Source organism: Coenobita brevimanus, chromosome 96 (assembly GCF_032717465.1).
Source record: "Coenobita brevimanus isolate Jiangsu-jjx chromosome 96, ASM3271746v2, whole genome shotgun sequence".
NCBI classification, from domain to species: Eukaryota; Metazoa; Arthropoda; class Malacostraca; order Decapoda; family Coenobitidae; genus Coenobita; species Coenobita brevimanus.
Genome location: NC_137049.1, coordinates 20,670,520 through 20,697,131, shown reverse-complemented (window position 1 = coordinate 20,697,131; position 26,612 = coordinate 20,670,520). Strand labels below are relative to the sequence as shown.

Below are 26,612 nucleotides of genomic sequence, written 5' to 3'. Positions count from 1 at the left end.
AGGGGCTAGAGGGAGAGGGAGGAGGAGGACTGAGTTTCTGGAGAGAAGGAAAGAGGAGATGGACAGAGGGAAGGGAAAGAGGGAGGAGGAGAGAGAAGGGAGGGGATGGGAGAGAAGAGGGAGGCAAGAAGCTGCATTCCCTTCCTGTCAGGTCTCACCGTGGGATGGAGAGAGAGAGAGAGAGATGAAGGAAGTCTCCAATTAAGCCTCCATTTAACCCCTCCTCCTGTTCCCCCCCCTTGTTAATAGTCATAATTAGCATGTAGACTGAGATGATGCCTAACTACCCCATTGGAAGATGCTGGGGGTAGAGATGATGATGGTAATGATGATGGTGAAAATAACGATGTTCATGATGAGGATGATGGTGGTGGTGGTGGAATTGATACTAGTAGTAGCAGTAGCAACAATAATAATAATAATAATAATGCTACTGATGATGATGAAGTTGATAATCATAACACCTTGAAGACTGCCTACCTTACTGTGCTGACGTCATGCAGTAATTTATCCCTGCCATCGCATAACAATTTTTTTTTTCAGTTTCATGGACACTTTATTGCTTGGATTGAAAGGAAATGCGTTACCTGAATGTATTTATTTATTTGTTTTGCTGCTTCCACACCACTTTATTCTGCCTCCGAGAGAGAGACTTTGAACTGGATGGGTTAGATAGTCTTTCCTGAGCATCTTAAGTAATGGATGTCCTTCTTAAGAGGAGTAAAATCCTTTGTGTGTTGTAAGAGTAAAATAAGTAGCTCGTTGGATTGAAGGGGTGACGTGTGGCTGTTAGGGTGCTTGGATTGAAGGGGTGACGTGTGGCTGTTAGGGTGGTCGTTCTGAAGGGGTGAAGTGTGGCTGTTAGGGTGGTTGGATTGAAGGGGTGAAGTGTGGTTGTTAGGGTGTTCGGATTGAAGGAGTGAAGTGTGGTTGTTAAGGTGGTTGGATTGAAGGGGTGAAGTGTGGTTGTTAGGGTCGTTGGATTGAAGGAGTGAAGTGTGGTTGTTAAGGTGGTCGGATTGAAGGGGTGAAGTGTGGCTGTTAGTGTGGTATACCTGAGTGGTGGGGGCAATTAGAGGCAATTACGGGAGGCCTTATAGTGCAGGTAACAATCACCCAGGTGTTAAAAATCATTAGGATACTCGTGACAGCGTGTGAGCATGTTGAGAACGAGCTGGAATGGTGGGGGGAGGAAGTAAGGGAGGGGGAGGAGGTAGAGGGAAGGGGAGGAGAAGGATATATGTTTAGGAGGGGAAGGGGAGGAGAAGGATATATGTGTAGGAGGGGAAGGGGAGGATGTAGGGGAGGGAGAAAGGAGTGGGGGAAGGGGAGGAGAAGGATATATGTGTAGGAAGGGACGGGGAGGAAGTAGGGGAGGGAGAGGAGATATAGAAAGAGGTGCAGGAGGAATAGGGAAAAGGGAGAATGATTAAAAAAAAATCATATGCAGTATAGTAAGGAGGGAAAGACAAGGAAAGGAGATAAAAGGAAGAGGGTAGGTGTGGTGAAGGAGATAGGGGTAAAGATGATGGAGGTAGGAGAGGATGAGGGGGGGAGGAGACAGGGGATGTGAGAGGATGAGGGGGAGAGGAAGGTGGGGACAGGGGGTGTGGTGAAGGTAACAGGCTAATGAAGTGTGTGGTGGTGACGTGTGTATCATTGTTCCAGCCTTATCTCTTATCCATCAGTGTCTGCTGGGGTGGGGGGTGAGGGGGATTGGACAAGGTTAGATATCGTTTTTTTTTTTTTGTGTATTTTTAATCTTAATCGTAACCCTACTTTCCTTTAATTAGTAACTTAGCGAGGATTCAGAATTAAGGGCATGAAAATATAATGCTAGGAGAAGTATTAACAGTGATTAGTGAAATGGAATACAGTCCATCCATCCACCTTCCCCTTTATTGTTGTTATTGTTGTTATTATTATTATTGTTGTTCTTGTTATGCAGCTCAGTTGATGGCCACATGTTGTCAGATTGGAGAGACGATTTGAACTAGCAACCAAGGAGACTCATTCGTACCTCGTCACTAAAGTTGATCTGAGTTCACGCAACCACGACTTAGAGACTTAGTTTTCGTTGCCGTAGTTGGCCAGTTCCCTCAGATGAAAGCAGTCCACCACCGTCCACCCTTGTAGACGTGGTAGCCGCTCCCAAATTCCCTAACACCTCTTCCTTACCGATTTATTCGGGATGGGGTTGACTAGTATCATTTTGTACGTTATTTATGCAGAGTATGGTGATATTAGAATATTTTTAGTAACATAGAAGAGCACGGCAAAGAGGTAAAATAAATCGCTTAGGAAGAGGTGTTTGGGAGCTTCCTGAGGTGACGGGCGGGTCCATATTAGGCGTAGGGGAGGTCACGTCCAGGCTACGTGTGCAAGGCCAGGATAGAAGAGGAAAAAAATACAACATTTCTGGCTCTCTCACTATGTTTACCCCTCCCCCATTTTTTTTTTTTTATTCTTGCTAAACAGACGGTTTTATTCAGCTTTTATTGTATTTATTATTTATTTATTTTATTTACTGGCCTCATCTCTTCGTTGACTGATTACATTGATTGATTTTTTTGGGGGGAGGCTTCTTCAGTACGCTTACCCCATTTCTTTATTTTTGCTACTCACTGGCCAGTATATTAAAAAAGTGAGTATTTTATTTATTTATTTCATTATTTTTGTTGCCCCCATCACTGTTTTTACTTTATTTTCGCTTTTTTGTTTCTTTCTCTAATAAAGTCAGCCAGTCTGTGGAGGAATATAATGAGAGAGACTTGAAGGATAGAGCTGAGACGTGGATAGGAAGTTGTTTAGTTTTGTGGGTAGGTAGGTTGGACAGGGGGATAGAGGGAGGGTAAAGGGAGGATAGGTAGCTGATTAGAGAGAGAGAGAGAGAGAGAGAGAGAGAGAGAGAGAATAAAAATTAGGGTGTGAGACGTATTGCCCTATTATCGAACAAGGCCGACTGTATTAACCGTTCGGAAGAGCGGAATAGGACAAGGATAGCTAGATAGAGATAGATAGATAAATATATAGATAGGTAGATGGATAGAAAAGTAGTTAGGTAGGTAGATGGGTGGGTTGGTAAATGGAAGGATGGATGGATATATAGATAGAAAATTAAATAGATAGACAGATGGATGGATATATAGAGATACAGATAAAAGGGGCCTAAGTTAGTAAGGGAAAAATGAGAGAGAGAGAGAGAGAGAGAGAGAGAGAGAGAGAGAATTTTACCTTCACCACCCTACTTAATTATTTATCAAGGCTGAGCACATTAAGTGTTCTCAAAAGGATAACAATAAGAAACTGCTACGATTCATTGTGGGACGACCTTTGTGTGTGTGTGTGTGTGTGTGTGTGTGTGTGTGTGTGTGTGTGTGTGTGTGTACGTACTAGCATTTCTTTATTCCATCATGTGTGTGTTTCTGTGCATTTGGTTTTGTTTGTGTGTGTGTGTGTGTGTGTGTGTGTGGTTTTATGGATGTGAGGTCTAGCTTTTGTATTTGTGTGTGTATAATGCCAGTGTGTTTACATGTAACTTATGTGTGTGCGTATTGTTTTCTCGTACGTGTGTGTGTTTGTATGCCCCCCTCCTTGCATGCGTGTACCTGTTGCGCATGTGTGTATACTGATGTGTGTATGTGTATATGCATGCATGTGCGTGTGTATAGGGGAGAATTTAGATCAAACGGTGAAGGACCCATGGAGAGAGAGAGAGAGAGAGAGAGAGAGAGCATATTTAGAGGTATAAAAAGACGGGCGAATAAAGTGACATACAAAATTAAAGAAAATATGCTACAAGGAAATGTAAACTGTATTATGAATCCAAAAAATACAAAATAATTACACCACAAAGGACAACGTACGGATACAAAGACGCCACGGACACGGGCACCTGATTTGGACCTTGCTGGTGAATACAAAGAGGATGGCAGAGGGGTACAAAGGATCTCTCTCTCTCTCTCTCTCTCTCTCTCTCTCTCTCTCTTTCTCAATTTTTATAGCCATCATTTCTCTCATGCCACCTGTCTCTGTCTCCCATTATCGCCCTTCCCATAAATATCTCTGTCACATCCATGCATCGGTCCACCTCTTCTTCCCCTTGCTCTGCACCCTCTTCCTCTTCCTTCCCTTCCTCTTCACCCTCTTCCTCTTCCTCCCCTTCCTCTTCACCCTCTTCCTCTTCCACCCTTTCCTCTTAATCGTCCCCCTCTTCTCCCCTTTCCTCTTCCTTCCCTTCCTTTTCACACACTAGCTCACCCATCTTTTCATCCACCTTTCCATCCACTGTTGTTTCCTTTTCCCTCTTATTTCACTTCCTATGTCACCCACCTATCCATCCATCCATCCATCCATCAGTTCGTCTGGTCGCCCATCTATCCATCCCTCCATTCCATCCATCCATCTATATATCAGTCTGTCTATCTGTTCATACCTCCCTCCCTCCCTCCCTCCATCCATCCATCCATCCATCCATCCATCCATCCATCCATCCATCCCTCAACCCATATATCCATTACTTTCCCCCCTTCTCTTCACCTGTCTTCATCCTTCCACTCATCCATGTCTCTCCATCCACTTTCCCACCTATCCACCCATCCCTCAGTTCTCCAACCCTACTTTACACCCACTCTCACACCCCTTCCGTCTCTTTCCCCCTCCATTTACCCCCTCCCTATCTTCCCTTCCATCTTCTTCCCCCTCCATCTCTCCCCTCTTCCTCACCCACCCACCCAGCCATCACATTTGCATAATATAGAGTACCCCTGGCCTTACAACAGTTCCAAGAGAGACAGAGAAAGAGAGAGAGAGAGAGAGAGAGAGAGAGAGAGAGAGAGAGAGAGAGAGAGAGAGACACACACACACACACACACACACACACACACACATACACACACACACACACACACCTTCATTCCAGCCATAGCAATAATATGTACAGCAGGACCCAATCAGACCCAATTAGTAATGCTAATGTCATTCCGGGATTCCTCTCTCTCTCTCTCTCTCTCTCTCTCTCAGGAAATGTAGCCATAAAAAAGTGCGTGTGGGTCCTAAGCTCCCGTGGCGATGTGTGTGTGTGTGTGTGTGTGTGTGTGTGTGTGTGTGTGTGTGTGTGTGTGTGTGTGTGTGTGTGTTCAGTAGATGGCAAAAGTTTAGTCAGAACGGGGGGTTTGATTCGACTAGTAACCAAGGGGACTCATTCCTACTCATGGTTGGGGCTCATTAAATTTTGTATAACCCCAAGTTAGCATTGAAGGTATGATAGTGATCCAGTTCCCTCAGGTGAAGAGAGAGAGAGAGAGAGAGAGAGAGAGAGAGAGAGAGAGAGCGAGGTTAGATGCAGCCTTCATTAACCCCTTCACTACGAGGGGGGGTCTTTCTTGAGCTTCATAAAATCGTCTGTCGGTAACAAGAAAAAAAAAAATAAATAAAGCATAAAATAAAGAAATATAGAAAATAGAAAAAGAAAAAAGGACGTCCTCGGGGTGAAGGGGTTACTCGAAAAATGTACCGAGGTCAGATCTGAAGAGGTCAAGGTCATGAGGTCAGAAAAATAATAATAATAAAAAAACTGTGTTGCGGCTGACTCATCCCCGCTGATTGCGTCCAGGAGGAAATAACCCTTTTTTCCCCCTTCTTGGGTACAAAGTCGCCTCTCCCTTGGTCGGGGATAATAATAATAACAATAATAATAATAATAATAGTAATAGTAATAAATAACGAAGGTGCTTACTCCTCCTCTTCCTCCTCCTCCTCCTCTTCCTAATAATAATAATAATAATAATAATAATAATAATAATAATAATAATAGGTATGATATTCCGAGCTTAATTCTGGAACAGAGCAACAACTTACCCTTGCGTCATAAAGTTCAAGGTTATTGTGTGTGTGTGTGTGTGTGTGTGTGTGTGTGTGTGTGTGTGTGTGTGTGTGTGTGTGTGTGTGTGTGTATAATCTCGTATCTCCATTCCTCTCTGTTATATCATTACCTTCCTTCCTTTTCTTTCTCTTTATCATTTTCTTTGACTTCATGCATTACTTCATCCTGCTTTCTTTCTTCCCCGCTTCCTCTCCTTTTCTTTCGTTTTCTCCCATACTCCTCTGTCTGTGTTTTTTCCTTCTTCCTTTCCTTCTGTTTTCCATCTTTTCCTCTTTTATTTCCCACCTAATTTTTCTTTCTTCATTTTCTCTATTTTTTTCTCTCTTGTCATCCCCTTATTTCTTCTTTCTTTCCTTGTCCCTCCCTCCCGTATCGCCTTCCTTTTCTTCTTTATATCTCTCCACCTCTCCTCTTCTCCCCCTCTTCTTCCATGCCTTTTTCTTTTCTTTTTAGTCTTGCATTCCTTCTTTTCTTCTTCGTCCTTCATTTTTTGGTTTTATTTTTTTTTTATTTTTTGCTTCCCCTCCCTTTTTCCATAATTTTTCCCATTTTCTTTCTTTTTCCCTCATTTTTTTTTCTGCTTTCCTTGTCTTGCTTATCATTTATTTTCGTCTCTCTCTCTCCCTCTCTCTCTCTCTCTCTCTCTCTCTGTTTTATTACCTTTCTCCCTCCTTTCTCTCTCCTCCTCCCTCCCTCCTCCCTCCATCTTGCCTACCTTTTAAGTCTAGTTCGTGAAGTACCTGGGGTGAAGAGGGGCAGTAAACACACACACACACACACACACACACACACACACACACACACACACACACACACACACACACACTCTCTCTCTCTCTCTCTCTCTCTCTCTCTCTCTCTCTCTCTCTCTCTAAGCACATTTAACCCCCTCACGCTGTTGCTTCTCTCTAATTTCCAGTACAGCTAATGGCTGGAGGGTGCGGGGGGCGGGAGAGAGTCACCTGCTTTACTGTTCCCATTAACACCTTCAGCAGCGTCTTTATTTTTAATCTTATCACCTCGAGACGATTTTCTTCAGGTGATTTTTCGAGTTAAAGGCGTTGGATTTTTACCCTCTTAACCCCTTCAGGGTAAGAAATGTTTCCTAAATTGAAAGAGTCTTGATGTAGTAAAATAAATAAATAAATACCGTAAATAAATAAAGCCTCCTGAAGGGCATAATTCATTTACTACGGTGAGATAATACTACTTTCAGTGATGGTGATGATGATTGTGATGATGATGATTTTGATGACGGTATTGACGATGATGATAATGATGACGACGACGACGATGATTATGATGATGAATACGATGATGATGATGATGATTATGATGATGAATACGATGATGATGGTGTTGATGAAAGCTTCCTGAAAGTTTCCGTCGATAAAAAGAAAGACTAACCCGTTACTGTTAATATCAAGGTCGGTATGATTGATCTTTAAAGCCATATGATGTTACGGTCAGTGTGTGTGTGTGTGTGTGTGTGTGTGTGAGAGAGAGAGAGAGAGAGAGAGAGAGAGAGAGAGAGAGAGAGATGTATATACGAGCGGAAAAAAAAAAAATAATTGGCAAAGAGACAAGGGTAGATGGGTGTATGGTAGGTGGGGATTAAGGTCTCTCTCTCTCTCTCTCTCTCTCTCTCATTTTTCTTCACTCCTCTTCCTCCTCCTTACTTATTTCTCTCTTTCTTCCACTTCCTCTCTTTGTCTCCTCTCTCTCCATTTAGTGACGTAACAAGAGAACTCCATTGTTTTGTGTATCTTAATGTAATCTGTTGTAATAGTCTCTCTCTCTCTCTCTCTCTCTCTCTCTCTCGCAAAGTAGATCATTATTTACTGTCCCATTGAAGTCACCTCCCACCCAGCACAATACCTCTAATTACCCTCATAATAACCACTCCACTAATTGCCCCATATACGTACTAGAAGCCCCAGTCATCTAGGCGCTAAGTACTGTAATTAGTGTACAATTTGGAGGCCAGGTTAGAATTTGAAGTACAGTTATTTGAGGTTAGAGAAAACTGGATCACTCTTCTAACCTAAAAACGAACAGCCTGAGAAAGGTGGTTACATCCTGCAGCACACTGGGTTCACGTTTCAGATGGACTTAGGGCTACTACTACTATTACTTCTCCTCCTCCTCCTCCTCCTACTACTACTACTACTACTACTTTGCAACCTAAAGATATAATTTTATACCCGTAGCATCGCTATTTTTTAAAAACCCTTTCACTACGATGACGTCTTTTCGTCTCTACCTGCAAAAATTTACCTGGCTAATTAACCTGTCGTAGTGAAAGGGCCACCGATAGCCTCCGTTAACCCCTTCAGTTTTATCTGGGTTCTTACACACACACACACACACACACACACACACACACAGAGCTTCAGTTATTCTACTATTAATGAAGAGTGTTTCAGACCCCTTACAACTGATTTTCTCTCTCTCTCTCTCTCTCTCTCTCTCTCTCTCTCTTTCAAAAATAATCATTTATCGTCAGCAGATATAACATTAAATGAGTCTAAGGGGGAGCCACTTATAAGGTCTTACCCATCACTTAAGTACCGTAAAGTAGCCTGTTCGTACTGTAAGTGGAGTACAAGTGGAGTGACGAGCGCATCTTTAAGTGGAGGAGGGGGAGGGGAAGGGGGAGGGGGTAGGGGAGAGAGGTCGTGGGGGGGGTGACGTCGGGGGAGGAGGGAGGGGGGGACTTTCACTGGGGGAAATAAGTGGTTTGTTTTTAATTTCCATCTCTCTCTCTCTCTCTCTCTCTCTCTCTCTCTCTCTCTCTCTCTCTCTCTCTCTTTCTCTCTCTCTTTCTCTCTCTCGTTAATGACCCTCAGTGATTGGCCCGGGAGATAATTGGGGATGAACCTTAATAACCAGTCAACTAGAGCAAAGGCTATTACGACGATAATGACTCTCTCTCTTTCTCTAATTTTCTCACTTCCTGTCTCCTCCCTGTGGTAAGTGTGGTTGTATTTGTGGTAGCTGTGGTAGATTTTATTATAGTGGTTATTGTGATTGGTGTAGATGTATTTTTTTGTGTGGTGGTTGTGTTGGTGGGATAGTAATTTTGGTAGCTGTGGTTGTGGTTGTTGTGGAGGATTGAGCTATTGTGGTAGTTGTGGTAGGTGTAATTGTTGTTGTTGTAGTGGTGGTGGTAGTTGAGGTTGTAGTATGTTTTAGTGTATATAGTGGTAGGTAGTGGTAGAGTTAGGGGTAGATGGAGTGAGTTAGTATGAAGGCCTGTGTACCCATCTACCTTTTATGGGCAAGGGGAGGCACAGGGTAGGCACATTGATGCATTGATGATACCACAAGTGCCCCAGGGAGGAAGGGAGGAAAGAGAAAGAAGGAATGATGGAGGAAAAATGGAGAAAAGGAAGATGATGAAGAGCTGGAGAGAGGGAGGGAGAAAGGAAGAGTGATGAGGAGAGACGAGGGAGAAAAGGAAGATGATGAGGAGATGGAGGAAGGGAGGGGGAAGGTAGAGGAGGAAAAAGTGCAGGATAGGAGAGATGGAAGAGAGGGGAGAGAAGCAATGGAGGAAGAGGAGAAGGGTTAGGGGCAAGTGGAGGAAGGTAGAAAGGGAGAGAAGGAGAAGATGAAGAATAGAAGCAGGAGGTGTGGGGGAAAGAAAGGATGAGTATGATAGGAAGATAATGGTGATGATGATGATGGTGATGGTGTTGATGATGATGATGATATGATGATGGTGATGGTGTTGATGATGATGATGATGAGGGTGAGGAAGAGGAGGATTATCATGTGGTGGGAGGATGAAAAGAGAAGAGAGAGAGAGAGAGAGGGGGGGATAATTATTGTCATGATCGGGTAATCAGTCATAGAGGAGAGTTGACGTAATCTGCTTCTACCATCACACACACACACACACACACACACACACACACACACACACACACACACACACACACACACACACACACACACACACACACACACACACAACTTCATTCAGGTCAGAGGCAGCGTCATGGCCGTAGTTAAGGAAGGCTGAATCTTACGCCAAAATTGTAAGTCTCTCCCTGGAATAAAATCGTCTGAACAATGAAAATCGTTTAAAAATCGTATGAAAGTGAAAATCGTCTGAGAAATGAAAATTGAAATGAAAATCGTCTGAAAATGAAAATCGTCTGGATAATGAAAATCGTCTGAAAATCGTCAAAAAATAAATCTGTCGTCATGGCGGTGGAGGAGGCGAAGGGGGCGTGGTGACCCGGATGTAAATATTTGCTTGAATGTTTCCGGGTTGCAGCGTGGGGTTGGGTAGGGTGTGTGTGTGTGTGTGTGTGTGTGTGTGTGTGTGTGTGTGTGTGTGTGTGTGTGTGTGTGTGTGTGTGTGTGTGTGTGTGTGTGTGTGTGTGTGTGTGTGTGTGTGTGTGTGTGTGTGTGTGAGAGAGAGAGAGAGAGAGAGAGAGAGAGAGAGAGAGACTCGTACCTGTTTATCAAGCAAGTTTGGCATTGTTTATTTATTCAAGTATTTATTTTTTTTTTTTTATTTTTTTTATTTTTTTTTTTTTTTAAGATGGCCAAATCCCTGAGGCCATGTTTGTGATTTGTTTGGTGTTTGGTGTGTGGAAGAAGGAGAAGAAGACCGAGAACGAGGGAAAATGATGAGGCCAGCATTTGTTTGAGAGAGAGAGAGAGAGAGAGAGAGAGAGAGAGAGAGAGAGAGAGACGATTGATATTATTTCATTGTTTATCTCTGTATCTTTGTTTACTTCTGTAGTGCAGTGGAGAAGTAGGGTGATGATGCTGATGATGATGTTGGAAATAATAATAGTAATAGTAATAATAATAATAATAGTAATAATAATAATAATAATACTATGATGGTGATGATAGTGATGGCAAAAATGTTGATGATATTGATGACGATGATAGTGATGATAATGGTGAAGATGAGGAAAGTAGTACAGATTGTTAGTATGATGACAGGGAGAGAAATAAGTAGGTGAAGAAGCAACGGGGCTTTTACTTGTCTCTCCTTATTAGTCTCTTCTGCCTTAACCTTGCGTGGCTCTCTCTCTCTCTCTCTCTCTCTCTCTCTCACACACACACACACACACACACACACACACACACACACACACACACACACACACACACACACACACACACACACACACACACCAATATTTCAGTGTATGATTACCGTCGATTATGTTCACGCAATCAGTACTTATTTCCTCCTTATTACGACCTGCAGTGACCTCTAATGACCCCGGCCATCGTAATAGGGACCTTCGCTTTCTAACATGGGTGCAAATCGTCCGCCCTTGTGTATTTGCGAGGTGTGAGGTGACGCCACTTTGTGTTGAGGGTGAAATTAATTGATGGAAATGGGGTGATTGGCTGTGTCTTGATTTCACTATCGCTTTTTTTAAGATGTCTGACTCAAACTCAATCATAGACTCACTCACTCACTCTAATTCACTCACGCACTATCTTACTCGCTCACTCAACCACTCATTCACTCACTCTCTCACGCATTTACTGTCTTACTCGCTCACTCATTTAACCACTCATTCACTCACTCTCTCACTCATATTTTGTCCTCTTCCATAACAGTTAAAGTGTTAACCCCTTGAGCCCGACGATGTTTCAATCATGTTACCGCCAGGTGGTTTTATTTACCTGAGGAGGGTCTGTGAGCTATACAGGTTGAATATAGTCTACATTAACCCCACGTCTGATGGAAATCGCGTGGAGGTAAAGAGAATCCAGCACACGTCAGCGTACTAAAGGGTCCCGGTGGAAATAGGGTTCGGATGCTGTCGTTGATGATGATGATGATGATTGCTTTCTCTCCACTGGGTATGTTCCTCCTTCCGTTCCCTGCAACTTTTCTCCTTCTCTTACATGTCACTTTTGATGATAATGGTGATTATCAACTTTCCTCTGAGTATTTTCCTGTTGACTTCCTTTCCCTGCAGCTTTCCTCCTCCTCATAGATGTCACCTCTCGACCCCAGCTCATCTCTCTCCCTTCATTTCAGTCGTCTCATTACTTTCGCCATTTTTCGCCTGCTTTCATTTTTATTCACTTTTCGTAACTCGAGCGTCATTGTGGTTGTCTTCATCTTTCACTCTTATCTTTCCCGGGTTTTTTTTTTAATCATTGTACAATATTTTCCTAAATCTCCGTTTATCAGTTTATTTGTATCTACTTTATATCTGAACTGGATTGATGTAGGTAGAGTTAGGTTTATTTTTGTATGTCACTAGTTCCGTATTTCCGTCCATATATATATTTTTTAGTATATTTGGTTTTAATCTCTGTCAGTCTGTCTGTTATTACCTACCAGTCAGTCTGTCTGTATCTGAATCTGTACACATCAGTCTTGTATATATATTGAAAAAGTAGTCTTTATCTTTCATGGCAATTTTGTTCATTCACTATTTTTATCTTTGTTACCTGCCTCATTTATTTTCAATCTTCCCCCCCCCCTCCTTTCTATGGCTTTTTCTTACTTCCTGTCTTATCACCTTTTCTTTCTTTCGTTTCCTTATCAGTTATCTGTCTGTTCCTTTTTTTCTTTCTTTCATTCCACTAACTTGTTCTGTTCTTCATCTTCCGTTTCTTCTTTTCTTTTACTTCTCCTTTACTCCACGTATCGTTTTCTTCTGTTCAGTTGTCCAAGGTGCATAGTTTTTTTTTTATATTTTTTCTTTCTGCTTCTTTCCCTTCCTCTCCTCTTCTCTCCTCTCCTCTCCACCCCTCTCCTTTCCTCTCCTCTCCTCTCTTGTCTTTCTTTAGCTCTCCCTCCCCTCCCGTCCCCTCCCCCTTTCCGTTTTTGTAACTCCTCTCTCAGTCCATGTTTTCTCATCTGTTTTTTCTTCCCATTCTGTCTACTTCTCTTCTGTATTATCTTAACCTTTCCTCCTTCCCTCTCCTCCCCGCCTTAACCTTTCCACCTCGTACTTCTCCTCCCCTCCTTTACCTCCTCCTCTCCTCTTCCTCCTCCTCCTTCTCCTCCTCCTCATCCTTAAGCAGCAGACGGGGTCACTGTTGGGGATGACTCTCAAGTACCAGCTTTCCCTCTGAGGATGTCACCCCCTTCCTCTTTTATCTCCTCTGTTTTCTTCCCCCCCTCCCTTCTTTCCTCTCTTTCCCCATCCTCCTCTTCATCTCTCTCTCTCTCTCTCTCATTCCATTTGTATTTTCTCACCCACTTCCTCCCTCGATCTCTCTCCCTTTCTTCTCCCACTCACCCCCAACCATGTCACAACCCTCACCTCCCACTCCCTCCCTCCCTTCCTCCCTCCTTCCATCCTTCCTTCCTTCCTTCTCTCGCTTCACTTCCTCTCTCTCTTCCCTCCTTCCATCCACTAGTGTAATCCCCTCTCCCCCACTCGTCCCTCCTCTCTTCTTCCCTCCACTCCCACTCTCTCTACCCTTTCCCTACCCTGTTCTCCCCTCCCCCCCTCCCTTCCAATCTTCTTTCCTCCTCTTCCCCATCCCTCGATTCTCTGCTTTATTTTCTTCTCTCTCTCTTCTCTTCTCTTTGCTCTTCCCTTCTCTCTTCTCTTTTCCGCTCTTCTCTTTGCTGTTCCCATTTCTCTTCCTTTCTCTTCTCCTCTCTTCTCTTCTCTTCTCTTCACATTTCTTCTCCTCCCTTCTCAGCTTCCATTTTCATCTCTTCTTTCCTCGTCTTCTCTTCTGACTGGCTTCTCTATTTTCTCTCCTCCATCTCTCCCATCTGTCTTTCCCCCCTCCCCCTCCATCTCCCGTCTGTCTCTATCCCCTCCCTCCCTCCCTCGTACCGTTAATCCAGCCAGCGGTTATACTACTTATTTTTGTGGACCAGTACAGGTGTGTGTGTGTGTGTGTGTGTGTGTGTGTGTGTGTGTGGTGTAACTATTTATGTACACATTTTTATGATTTAATTCTCTCTCTCTCTCTCTCTCTCTCTCTCTTTCCCTCCCTTTAACCCTACACTGACAACCTTTGTTTCCCCTCCTCCCTTCTTTCCTCTCTTTCCCCATCCTCCTCTTCATTTCTCCCCACATTTACCTATTTCCCTACCTAACCCCTACCTACGTCCCCGTTCCTACTTCCTATTTGCCTACCTCACACCCTATTTACCTGCCCCCCTACCTCCACACCTCCACCTTACATACCTCTTTTTACCTACCACACCTTTACCTGCCTACCTGCCTTCCCCGCCCCCGCCTCCCCTTCTTACCTTTCTCCCTCCATCCCTCTCTCCCTTTCCTACCATTCTCCCTCCCTCCTTTTCCTACCACTCTACCTCCCCACCTCCCCTCTCCTTCCTCTCTCTGCATCTCAGTCTCCCTACATCTCTTTCTTATCTTCCTCCTTAGTTCCCCACTTCCTACCCCTCCCTCCCTCCCTCCCCTCCTTCCCCATGTACCTCTACCTCCGTACCTCTCTCCCCTTCCCTCCCTCCTTCCGTCCCTCTCTCCCCTTCCCTCCCTCCTTCCGTCCCTCTCTCCCTTTCCCTCTCTTCCCTCCCTCTCTACCTCCCTTCCTCCCTCTCGCAGCCTTCTTCCTAGCTGGGTAACACCGATGTGGCCTAAATAAGTGCATAGAGGCCCCTGCCTGCCTTCACTCCTACGATGCAAGGACGCTGAGAGAGAGAGAGAGAGAGAGAGAGAGAAAGGTGGAATGTGTATGTGTGTGTGTATTTTTATGCCTTGACGTCCTTGCTGTATTTTGCTTATGCTAAGGTATATGGTGTTGAAATTGTTGTTGCTATTACCGTGCATATTGTTATTATTGCTTCTATAAACACTACCGTACATGTATAGCTGCAACTTTTACTACTACTACTACTACCACCACCACCACCACCACCGGTACTACAACTATTATCACGGTAGCCAATATCCGACTGTACTATTCCTTGCTCTACTATGGTATTCTCTTTAGCGTTTTGATTTACATATAAATCCCACTTCTTATCTGTGGCTGTTATCTTTCTTCCAGAAGTACAGTTGAATTTTAAGCAGTTTGAGATAGTCACGATGAAGTAGTTTGGATTCTTAAGTCTCATTTCGTTAACATTCCTAATTTCCTGTTGTGCCTCTTTATTTTCCTCTTTAATATTTGTATTTCACTTTCTCGTTCACAGTTCTGCTCCCCTTCCCTTCTCCTCCCCCCCTCTACTTCTTCCCTCTTTTCCTTTACCTTCTCCTCTTTCGTGCCCACTTCCCCTTTCCTCTTTCTTCCGTCTCCTCCTTCCCTTTTCCTCCTTCCGTCTTCTCCTTCTCGTTTCCTCTTTCTTCCCTCTCTTCCTTCCTCTTCCCTTCTTTTACTCCCTCCTCTTTCGCCTCTTTCCTTCTCATTCTCACTCTTCCCTCCTTCCACTTCTTCCTTTCCTCCACCAATACCTCTCCTCCGTTCCCTATCAATTCTCCTTTTCCATTTTCAGTTCTCCCTTCTTTCTTCCTTCCTTCCCTCTCCCCCTCGCTCCCAGTCTTCCCAAGCGTCCCCCTTCCCCTCTCCTTACCCCTCCCCCTCCCCTCTCCTTCTCTCCCCCTCCAGCCATCAAATGCAACCCCAGCCTGAGGTAGGAAGGTAATTTGATTCTGCATAGCCTACCATTTGCTCTTTTATCTCCATCTTTCCTTCTCTTCCTTCTCTTCTTTCCCTCCTTTGGACCTCATTTCCATACTCTCTCTCTCTCTCTCTCTCTCTCTCTCTCTCATTGCATCACCCACGCTACCTCTCTTTGCAGTGCGGCTGGTGAATTACTAAGGAATCGCAGCGCATTGTGTCACTAGAGAGAGATTGAGCTATTAGAGTGTGGGGGGGGGGAAGGAGAGAGGGAAAGAGATGGAGGAAGGGGGAGGGGAAGAGAGAGAAGAGAGGGGAAGCTAGAGGGAAGGGAGAGGGAGGGGGTAGTGGAGTGTAAGAGGTGGATGATTATTGTATGTGGAGAAGGGAAGAATGGTTAGGTGGGGGTTGGTGAGGAGAGGAGAAACAGAGGCATAGAGGGGAGGGTTGTGATGTGCAGTGGGTGAGAGGGAAAGGGATGGCTGAGAAAGGTGAAGAAGTAGATGATGATGATGATGCTAGAGAGAGGGAGAGAGAGACAGACAGAGAATGCGTGACTGGAGGAGGTCAAGGGGAGGAAATGGCTTTGGTGAAGAGAAAAGAGAAAGGAAGAGTCGAGGTGTTATGTCAGACTGGAGAGAGAGAGAGAGAGAGAGAGAGAGAGAGAGAGAGAGAGAGAGAGAGAGAGATTTTGCTGAGATCAATATTGATGAGATATTTAAAAAAGGGGATTATCGGAAGTAAAAATATCGTACCGGAAGGAGGATTATTGTACCGGAAGTAGCATTATTATACCGGAAGTAAGATGATTGTACAGGAAGTTGGATTATTGTACCGGAAGTAAGATTCTTGTACCGAAAGTAGGATTATTGTACCGAAAGTAGGATTATTGTACCGAAATAGGATTATTTTACAGAAAGTAGAATTATTGGAGAGAGAGAGAGAGAGAGAGAGAGAGAGAGAGACTGGAATGTGAGGTAAATAGTAACTGAAGCAATTTATCACAACGTCCCATTGCAAAACAAAACCGGCACTGGAATGTACCTGGTGTCATCATTCATGTTTGTTCTCGCCGACAAGGAGAGCATGTTTTCACCCATGTTAGTTTGTTTGTTAGCAGGATCACCCAAACACTAAAAAGAGAGATTTGGGTCATATGTAGTGGGTAGATAGCCCATGTCCCAGGGAACAATTGATTAACTTTTGGGACTGACTCGTATTACAGTTTCTGGATCCGGAAAACACTTTTTGTGAAACCCTAATTAATGATGAGAAAGCCTAAGCCATTATGAAGAGTGGTTTGGAAATTACGTTGCCCTTGTCGGAGAGATGCGCTCTACTGAGTGCCCCTCCTGCTTTTATTCGTTGTTTATTGGAGGAGGACGTGGTATGCTATTTTTTCTGTTTATTTAGTGTTGCATAGTGTTTCATTCATTTTATAAGTGTCTAAGGATTAACAGATTTGACGAGTGAACTGATTAAAATTTTTCATGTATATATTCGATGTTTCAGTATGTATCTTGGTATTATTTGTAGGTAATGTGATCCCAAGTGATAATGTCTTTGTATCGTGAATGTACTTGTGCACGGCCTTGTTCCTTTGTGTACTGTACTGCATAACCACACTATGCTTCCCACAAAAGAGGAGTGATTGCAAGACACCAAGTTGTATCAGGGAAGGTTTCGTATAGTGTACCCTAAAAAGGCGGTTTTCTCTGGACGCTCGCTGGCATTCGTTTTCTGTGATACAAGTACGGTAACTAAGGAAAATATATTGATCGTGGGTCACCTCCAATTTTTAGATTCGCACAACAAGAGAATCTTAGAAAAATAAGTTTACCAAGTACCTTCTGGGCCAGTACAGACCATTTTTCATTCTATGCACTTTGCTCGCAAATGAATAATAATGGAGATACAGAAATACGGGACAGATAAGTGAAGAGAAATGGCGGCCGAGCTCAGCGATCAGCATTGTCTGTTGAGGTTGGAGGAGGAACAGAAGTGATGTGATGTATGACGTAGTGACAGAGTTGCCATTCTTAAATTTTAGCTAAAACCGTTGCTTATCACTCCCGAAGACCAACCGCATTTATTGTTGTAATGTGGCAATCAGGCAATCACGTGACTTTAATCAACCAATGACAGCCTAGGAGGCATGGGCCTGAGACCGTGGGCTTTGATTTGAAAGTCAGTCCGCTATGTCGTCTTGTAGAGGGTGCTTGTGGTCGTACTGGCGACTTTTTAAGACATATGGACGAAGATCAGGGAGCAGTTGACTTTTTGAGACGATATAACGTGCTTCCACAATGTGTTAAGTACCCTCAGTGTGACAAAGTAGGATTTCAAACGTCCCACGCTGGGGTCCGCAGGATTTGAGTCAGTTCGTCTCCAGCCATGAACTGTGGAGGCTGCAAAATTACCGTAATTTTTTTTTTTTTTTTTTTTTTTTTTTTTTTTTTTGCGAGGAAGAAGGAACCAAAGGCCATGAGCCCGCAGTAACAGTTCCCTCCAAGAGAAAAACAAAATACGATAGAGAGCCAAATTCAAGATCCGATCATTTTGAGATGCCTGGACACACTGCGTTTGAAAGACTGGAGATCATAGGCAGGAGGAAATACAGGCAGAGGGAGACAGTTCCAGAGCTGACCTGTTGCATGAATGAAAGACTGGGAGTAACGGTTAACTCTTGCATTAGAGAGTTGGACAGAAAAGGGATGAGAGTTTGCTGCCAGACGGGTGCTACGCGCCCGTCGTAGAGGTGGAGGAATGCAAGCAGACAGTTCAGAGGAGCAGTGACCATTAAAGTAGCGATAGAAAAGAGATAAAGATGCAACAGTGCGGCGAAGAGACAGAGGTTGAAGGGAGTCAGTAAGAGGAGGAGAGTTAATGAGACGAAAAGCCTTTGACTCCACCCTATTGAGAAGAGCTGTATGTGGGAGCCTCCCCACACACATGAGAGTTGTACTCCACACAGGGGCGGATAAAACCCCTGTATAGAGTCAACAATTGTGCAGGGGTAAAGAAAGAGCGGAGTCGGTTTAGCACACCCAATCTCTTGGAAGCAGATTTTACAAGAGATGCAATATGATCTTTCCAAGATAAGTCCCTGAGTAAATGAAACCCCAAGCATGTTCAAGGATGATGCAGGATTAATCTGAATATTATTAAACATTAGTGGGTATACCTGTGGAAGATTTTGTCGGGTTGATAGGTGTAAGAACTGAGTCTTAGAAGCATTAAAGACAACCATATTATTTTTACCCCAGTCAGAGATATGAGCCAAGTCAGACATTAGGTGTGCCATAGCCTCATCCCTTGTTTCTTGAAGTAACTGTTGAGATGGGCGTTGCGGGAACCGAATGGAAAGGTGAAGGGTGGAGTCATCAGCGTATGAGTGGATAGAGTTAGATGTACAGCTTAGAAGATCATTGATGAATAAAAGGAAGAGAGTTGGTGATAGGACAGAGCCCTGAGGAACACCACTGTTGATAGATCTAGGAGAAGAACGATGGCCGTCTACGACAGCAGCTATAGAACGACCAGAAAGGAAGCTAGCGATGAAGGTACAGATAGAAGGATAGAAACCGTAGGAGGGCAGTTTGGAAATTAAAGATTTATGCCAGACTCGATCGAAAGCCTTTGAGATGTCAAGTGCAATGGCAAAGCTTTCGCCAAAGTCCCGAAAGGAGGATGACCAGGAGTCTGAAAGGTAGGTGAGAAGATCGCCAGTGGAGCGTCTCTGATACAGGACGTTAAAGCAATTGGACGATAGTTGGAGGGTTGGGAGTGGTCACCCTTCTTTGGGACTGGCTGAATGAGAGCAAACTTCCAGCAAGAAGGAAAGGTACAAGTTGACAGACAAAGGCGAAATAGTTTGCCTAGGCAGGGTGTAAGCACAGAAGCACAGTTTTTGAGAACAACAGGAGGGACCCCATCAGGCCCATATGCCTTGTTAGTACTGAGGCCAGTAATGGCAGAAAATACATCAACTGAAGAAATTTTAATGTCAGCCATGAGGAAGTCAGAGGAGGTAATTGATGGAGGAACTGCACCGGAATCGTCTAAGGTGGAATTGGAGGAGAAAGTCTAGGCGAAGAGGTCTGCATTACCGGTAGAAGAAATAGCTACAGAGCCATCACAGTAGAAAAGAGGAGGGAAGGATGATGAGGTAAAGTTGTTAGAAAGATTTTTGGCAAGGTGCCAGAAGGAGCGGGAAGAATTCGAGTTGGAGAGTTGAGAGCATTTAGTATGGATGAAATTATTTTTAGTAGAGCGAAGAACAGACTTAGCACGATTCCGGGCAGAAACGTAAAGATTATGTGATTCAGGGGTGGGTTGGCTCCGGTACCTTTTGTAGGCCTTCTCCTTGTTGCGGACAGCATTAGAACAAGCGTGATTAAACCAAGGCTTTCTTGCGTTAGTCAAAGGATATGAGAAAGGAATGTATGCTTCCATGCCTGAGAGAATAACCTCCGTAATGCGCAAGGCACACTCAGATGGCTCACGGCCATGGAAGCAATAATCATTCCAGGGAAAATCAAAGAAGTACTGCCTGAGGGCCTCCCAGTCCGCAGCTCCAAAATGCCAGAGACGACGTTTTCCTGGAGGGTCCGCAGGCCGTACTGGAGCGATAGGACAGGTTAAGGTAATAAGGTTGTGATCGGAGGAGCCCAACGGAGAGAAAAGATTAACAGAGTAAGCTGAAGGATTAGTTGTGAGGAAGAGGTCAAGTATGTTGGAGCTCTCTCCAAGGCGGTCAGGGATACGGGTAGGGTGCTGTACAAGCTGCTCTAGGTCATTAAGGATAGAAAAGATGTAGGCTTGTTCACCAGGTGGATCCGTGAAAGGAGAGGAGAGCCAAAGGTGGTGGTGAACATTGAAATCTCCAAGAATGGAGATTTCAGAGAAAGGAGAAATGGACAGAATGTGTTCCATCGTAGAAGTAAGATAGTCGAAGAATTTTTGATAGTCAGTAGAATTAGGGGATAAGTAAACAGCACAGATATATTTAGTCAGAGAATGACAGGAAAGCAGAAGCCAGAGAGTGGAGAATTCAGAAGAATCAAGTTCAGGAACACGAGAGCAAGATAAGTCGTTGCGTATGTATACACAACAGCCACCTTTGGCTTTGAAATGAGTATAAAGAAAGTAGGAGGATACAGAAAAGGGTTTGCTGTCAGTTGCCTCAGACAGCTGAGTCTCCGTTAGAAAAAGAAGGTGAGGTTTAGAGGAGGAGAGGTGGTGCTCAACAGAGCGAAAGTTAGATGAAAGGCCGCGAATGTTGCAGAAATGAAGAAGAAGAGAGTCAGACAGTGGTTCCAGGCACCTCGAGTCGTCACCGGGAGAGGGGCAGATGGCGGGGCATTTATGGTCCCCCCTGGGGACTCCGAGGCTAGGTGAATTGACGCCATTTTGGTAAATTTTGAATAGGAAGTGTAGTGTGTACTGTGCATGTAGTTTGGTGAAGATAGATAGAGAAATTTGTACTGGAGAGCATGCTGGCCTACTCTCTGTGTAACTGAGACACTGAAAAAGTTCAGCAAAGGGGGATGGTCAGGAACTAGTCCTGAGGGCTGATGAAACGGGAGCTCCAGCACTCCCTGTCATCAGCTTTCCATCCACCTCGGGAGTACTACCCTGCTCGACTGGTGCTACAGTCTACTCCACATTACTTCAGGAGTCTACTCCACATTAATTCAGGAGCTGTAAACTGGTGAGTAAAGGCATTATTTCGAATTTACACCAGGTTAGGTTAGGTTGGATGAGGTTTGGTTGTCAGGGGGGTCTGGGTGGCGAAGCCCCCCAGTTAGGAAACAGCCAGGGCTGGGGGGGGGGGTCTGGGAGGCGAAGACCCCCAGTTAGCAAACACGGACTCCCTAAGAAGCTTAAAATTATATTTTTCCGACGGCTTTTAATGTTTTTGGTTTGAATTTGATACCAGTTTCAGTCGGAAATCACTCGTTTTTGCGAGTTTTTCCCACCCAAAACCCCGTTTTCCCACAGGTCCCCCATTGTTCTTGGGGGGGGGGGAGTGATTTCCGACAGAAATGATCAGATTCAAACGAAAAACAAATCCTTCGGAAAAATATAATTTTAAGCTTGTTTGGGAGTTGGATGTAAATACGATAATTTTCCCATATTTTTGCATCACATCTGAGTGTTTCCTATGGTTGTGGGTGTGATTCTGTTCATTTTGCCCTTTCAAAAAAAAAAAAAAAAAAAAAAAAAAAAAAAGTGATTGCAAAAATATTCATTCCTCTGAAAACATTGATTGGCGATACATTTGAAGGGCAAAATCAAATGAATCACACCAAAAACCATTGGAAACACTCAGATTTGATGCAATAATCAGTGGTTGTGTGAAATAAAAAATTGACCGTGTTTACTTTACGTACCGGTATTTTTAAGTTATGTAAGTACAGTAGTTAACATTTAGGTAGAGTATATTTATGTTCTGTGTAAAGGCAGCTGATGCATACATATATATATATATATATTTTTTTTTAAGAAAGGAAGAAGGAACCAAAGACAGTTATGGGTCTGAGATATGACGGGAGGGGCTGTGGCGTCCATCTTCTTTCCTCAAATTCAGTATTGCATTTCTTTTTCGTGTAGTCTGGATATTGTACCCCATTTTAAGTGTTATACTGTAAATGTGGCTGAAGAATGTTTTTGTACTTATGTATTGGTGTTTTTCCTTTTAGTACCTTTGATATTATTACTACTACTGCTAATTGTACTAGTAGTAATAGTTTGATAGTACAGTGGGTATTTATTATTATTATTATGAATAGTATGATAGTGCAGTGGGTATTAATCCATCATCTTTAAATGCAATAAGGGTCCCATAAACCTCTGTATAAATATTTGCAATTGTTTTCGTTTTTCTTTCCTCCTCCTCCTCCTCCTCCTCCTTCTCCTCCTCCTCCTCCTTATCATCATCATCATCATCATCGTCTTAATTTTACAACTTTTCCGAGGATGGGCTGTCCCCCCCAAAAATATATATATATATATATATATATATATATATATATATATATATATATATATATATATATATATATATAGATACATGTTAATCTTTTCCATTTTCCCTCCCATTCTTATCCATGTGTTCCCTTTTCAGTGGTGGGGGAGCGTGTGACCTGCCGGGGAGAAGGAGGTGTCCGCTGGGAACCTCTGCTATGTGTACTGCCTGAGGGACTAACTGCTGTGCAAGGGGTGAGTTGTTGACGTTGTTGATGTTTACTTGTGTGTGTGTGTGTGTGTATGTGTGTGCGTTATTCGTATGTATTCGGTTTTGTATTTATTACGGGGAAATGGTACTTACAATTTTATTATTATTATTATTATTATTGCTACACTTCCCTTTATGAACATGTGTGATTTGTATGAAAGCTGGATCATTGGAGAGAGAGAGAGGATCTTTACCTGTTGAAGTTTCCCGTCACTTATATTTCGTTTTCTTCTCGACCTTATGTATTCCATTTTCTTTACGATGCTATTTTTAATTTGTATATTTTGTTTCTTTGTTGTTGGCCCCCCCCCCATTTTCTTTTTCTGTTTAACTCCAGCCCCTCTCCTTTCTCACATTTTCTTTGTCCCTCCTCTCCCCCTCCCCTCCCATTCCCTCCCCTTCCACACCTCTCTCCACCCATTCCCTCCCCTTCCACACCTCTCTCCTCCCCTTCCCTCCCCTCCCACACCTCTCTCTTGCCCTCCCCTCCCCTCTAACCTTTCACCCCCATCTTGACCGTTCCAATGGTCATTCATCTGTCTCCGTCTTACCCCCTCCCTTCCTTCCTCCCTCCTCCCCTACACTCCCTCTTCCTCTTCTTTTGTTATCTCCTTCATTCCCCCCTCCCCATCCCACTCCTCTCTTCCTCTTTAATTCTCTTTTCCGTTTCTCTTTTTTCGTCACTTTCTCTGTGTCACTTTTCTTGAATTTTTTTTTTTTTTTTACTTCCTAATGCATTTTTTTTTCTCCACATTTTTAGCATCTTTCTCTGCTTTTTTTTTTTTTCCCACATTTATTTTCTTCATAACTTCATTCTGCCTCTCTCTCTCTCTCTCTCTCTCTCTCTCTCTCTCTCTCTCTCTCCTTCATCTTTCCTTCACAGTTACCCTTTTCCTTCCTCAGACACCATTTCTTTATTTTTTTTATTTTTCACCTTCATTTTAACAATCTTATTCTTCCTCCTTTCCTTCATTTTCTTCACGTGTCGTCTTCCTCGTCTTTCTGTTTCTCCTTTCTTCTCCTTTTCCTCCTCTTTTTACCTTTCTTCATTTCCTTCATCCCTTCCTTCATCTCCCCTACAGCTTTACCTTCGTCATTCTCACTCCCTCATTTTCTCTCATTTTCTTTCATTTCTCACATAGGTACATGCTTCTCCTTCCCTCCTTTCTTTCATTTTTCTTCCTTTCCTTTATTCTTCCTTTCTTCCTTCCTTTCATTCTTTCATTCTTTATTTCTTGTTTCTTTACTTCTCTCATTTATTCTTCTTTCCCTTCCCTTCTGTCCTTTTCCTTTACTTCTTTACTAATCTGTCCCTCTCCCTTCCTTTATTTCTCTACCCTTCTATCTCCTATTTTTTTTCTTTCCATCTCTCTTCCTTTGCCTTTATTTCTCCCTTACTCCTTCATTTCTCCTCCCTTCATTTCTTTCTTTTCCATAATCTCTCCTCTCGTGCATTCATCTTCTTTCTTCATTTCTTACTTTTCCTTCACTTCTCCCTCATTTATTCATCCTTCTTCCTTCATTTCTTTCATTATCTTTGTTTCTCTTTCACTCATTCATACTTCTTCCCTCAGTTCTCCTTCACTAATTCGCTTCTTCCCTCAGTTCTCCTTCACTAATTCATCCTCCTTCCTTCCTTCCCTCGTTTCTCCTTCACTTGTTCATCCACTTTCTTTCATTTCTCCATCATTTATTTATCCTCCGTCCTTCATTTCTACCTCATGTATTCATCCTTCCTCTATTTCCTTTTTCTTCATTTCTCCCTCACATGCATTCTCCTTCCTTCATTTCTTCATCCTCCTTCCCTCATTTCTTCCCTTTCCTTCATTTCCTCCTTCCTTATTCCTTCCTTTCTCGGTCCCTTTGAGAAGCTGCGTGTCATGTCCTCCTAAGATAAGCCCCCCCCTCTCTCTCTCATTATTTTTCTCTACATTCTCAGTTTTTCATTTTTTTCTCCTTTTTGTCTTCCTTTAATCATTCTCTTTTTTTCTTTCTCTTCGTATCTTGAATTTGGTTTTTCGTTTAAATAATATGTCCATTCCTTCCCTCTCTTTCTCTCCCTTCCCTCCCTTTTCTCTCCCTTCCCTCTCTAATTCCCCTCCCTTGCCTCCCTTCCGTCCACATTCCTGCCTCCTAATGTAGTAATCCCAGCCCACCAGATTCCTTTATCCTTATCCTACCTTCCATCACTGCCTGAAATTAACTCTCTCTCTCTCTCTCTCTCTCTCTGGTCTGTGTCTCAGTGTATCGTAAATATAATAGATACCGGTAATTGGATCTCAGGGACGGGCATCCTAGCATATGTCCAAAGTTGGTTGAATGAACATCTTTTTTTCTCCACGGGTCCCCCCCCCCAGGGTAAATAAAGTTTACTGATTGGCAAGGAAAAACCAATTACGTCCCCGGGCTGAAGAGGTGAAAATAAAAGAAAGTGATGCCATCTTTTTGTTGCTATTCGTCTCTCATTGTCTGTCTCCATCTCTTCCGCTTTAGTTCTTCCCTCTGCCCATCTCTGCCGCTATCTCTGTCTCTTCCGCTTTCCCCCTTTTGCCCGTCTCTACCGCCATCTCTCACAATCCCCGGCCATTCCCCTGACTCCCTAACAAACGATACTTCCCCGTAAAAAACTAGATAAAAACCCTTGGAATGACACCTGAGCCACGGCGGCGTGAAACAGGGCTAAATGGAAAGGTGTGGTGCTGGCCAGGTAAGAGAGGCGAGGGATGGAGGGGAAGTGAATTTTTTTAAGTGTTATTGTTCTTATGTCCATTTTTTTTTATTAGTGTTAGGGTGTTGTTGTGATGGTGGTGGTGGTATTGTTGTTGTTAGTTATTATTATTATTATTATTAGTTACTACTACTACTACAGTCCCAGTCTTCTATACCCTCGTTATCACCATAGCCCATCCACTTCCTTGTTACCACCACATATCACCACACTACCACCTCACACCACACCACACGACCACATCACACCACACCACACTACCACACTTATATATCCCTCCCTATAATAAACAAGATATCTGAACGCGAAAATAAGAGACTGTTGGTAGAGATATGAACGCGAAAATAAAAGATAGTGTAGGTAGTGTTTGTTTTGGCGGTTTAAATGGTGCGGTGGGTGTTGTCCATCATCGCCCTGACATGACCTGGGATGCGGGAGGTCAGGTCACGCGGCAGGACCTTTGTTATGATGGTTTTGGGTTCGATTTGTTTGTTTGGTTGATTGATTTGATTTTTTATATAGAGTTTTTTGAGGGAGAGAGAGAGAGAGAGAGAGAGAGAGAGAGAGAGAGAGAGAGAGAGAGAAGAGGTGGAAAGCAATAAAAAAGGAAAAGTAAGATGAAGATGGAGGGAAGAAGTCAGTAAAGAGGAGGAGGAAGGGGGAAGAAGGAAGGACAGAGGAAGAGGGAGAGACTAGGAAGAGGGGAGTAGGAAAAGAAGGGAAATAAGAAGAGAAGAGGGGACCGTCGGAAGAAGAAAGGAGGAGGAAGAGGTGGAGGGGTAGGCATAAGAGAGCTAAACCCAGATGACCCTTGGTATTTCTCTCCACAACCAGATCTTACTGTGATGACACCCACCCCGAGAGAGAGAGAGAGAGAGAGAGAGAGAGAGAGAGAGAATGAATTTACATAGATTACAGACCTTGCATTTCAGCCTCAGACCTCCAGATTCACTCATTAATTTTCTCCATTAATGGCACGTGTTTTTCATTATTATTACTACTACTACTACTACTACTACGATTATTATTGGTGTTTAGTTATTACTGTAATCGGTGGAGTCATTGAAATTGTATGTAATGAGACCGTAGATTTTTCCGTGGATTCACGTGGACTCGGGAGATACTTGGACACCTCCTGCTTAGCGATGTACTTGTTATGCTATCGTTGTAGTGTGTTTCGACGTGGCTGGCAGGAGTAGCGTGTGTGA

At 43.5% G+C, this 26,612-nt stretch overlaps 1 protein-coding gene across 1 annotated transcript in view; it reads left to right on the top strand.

The window, feature by feature from the left end:
- LOC145413486 (uncharacterized) overlaps window positions 1-22,672 on the top strand; it is a 113,253-nt gene extending 90,581 nt beyond the window's left edge. The window contains exon 3 of the mRNA XM_080283183.1: window positions 22,566-22,672. Coding sequence (XP_080139309.1) covers window positions 22,566-22,672 — 107 coding nt within the window. The remainder of the gene's footprint in view (window positions 1-22,565) is intronic.
- Window positions 22,673-26,612: the final 3,940 nt, after the last annotated feature.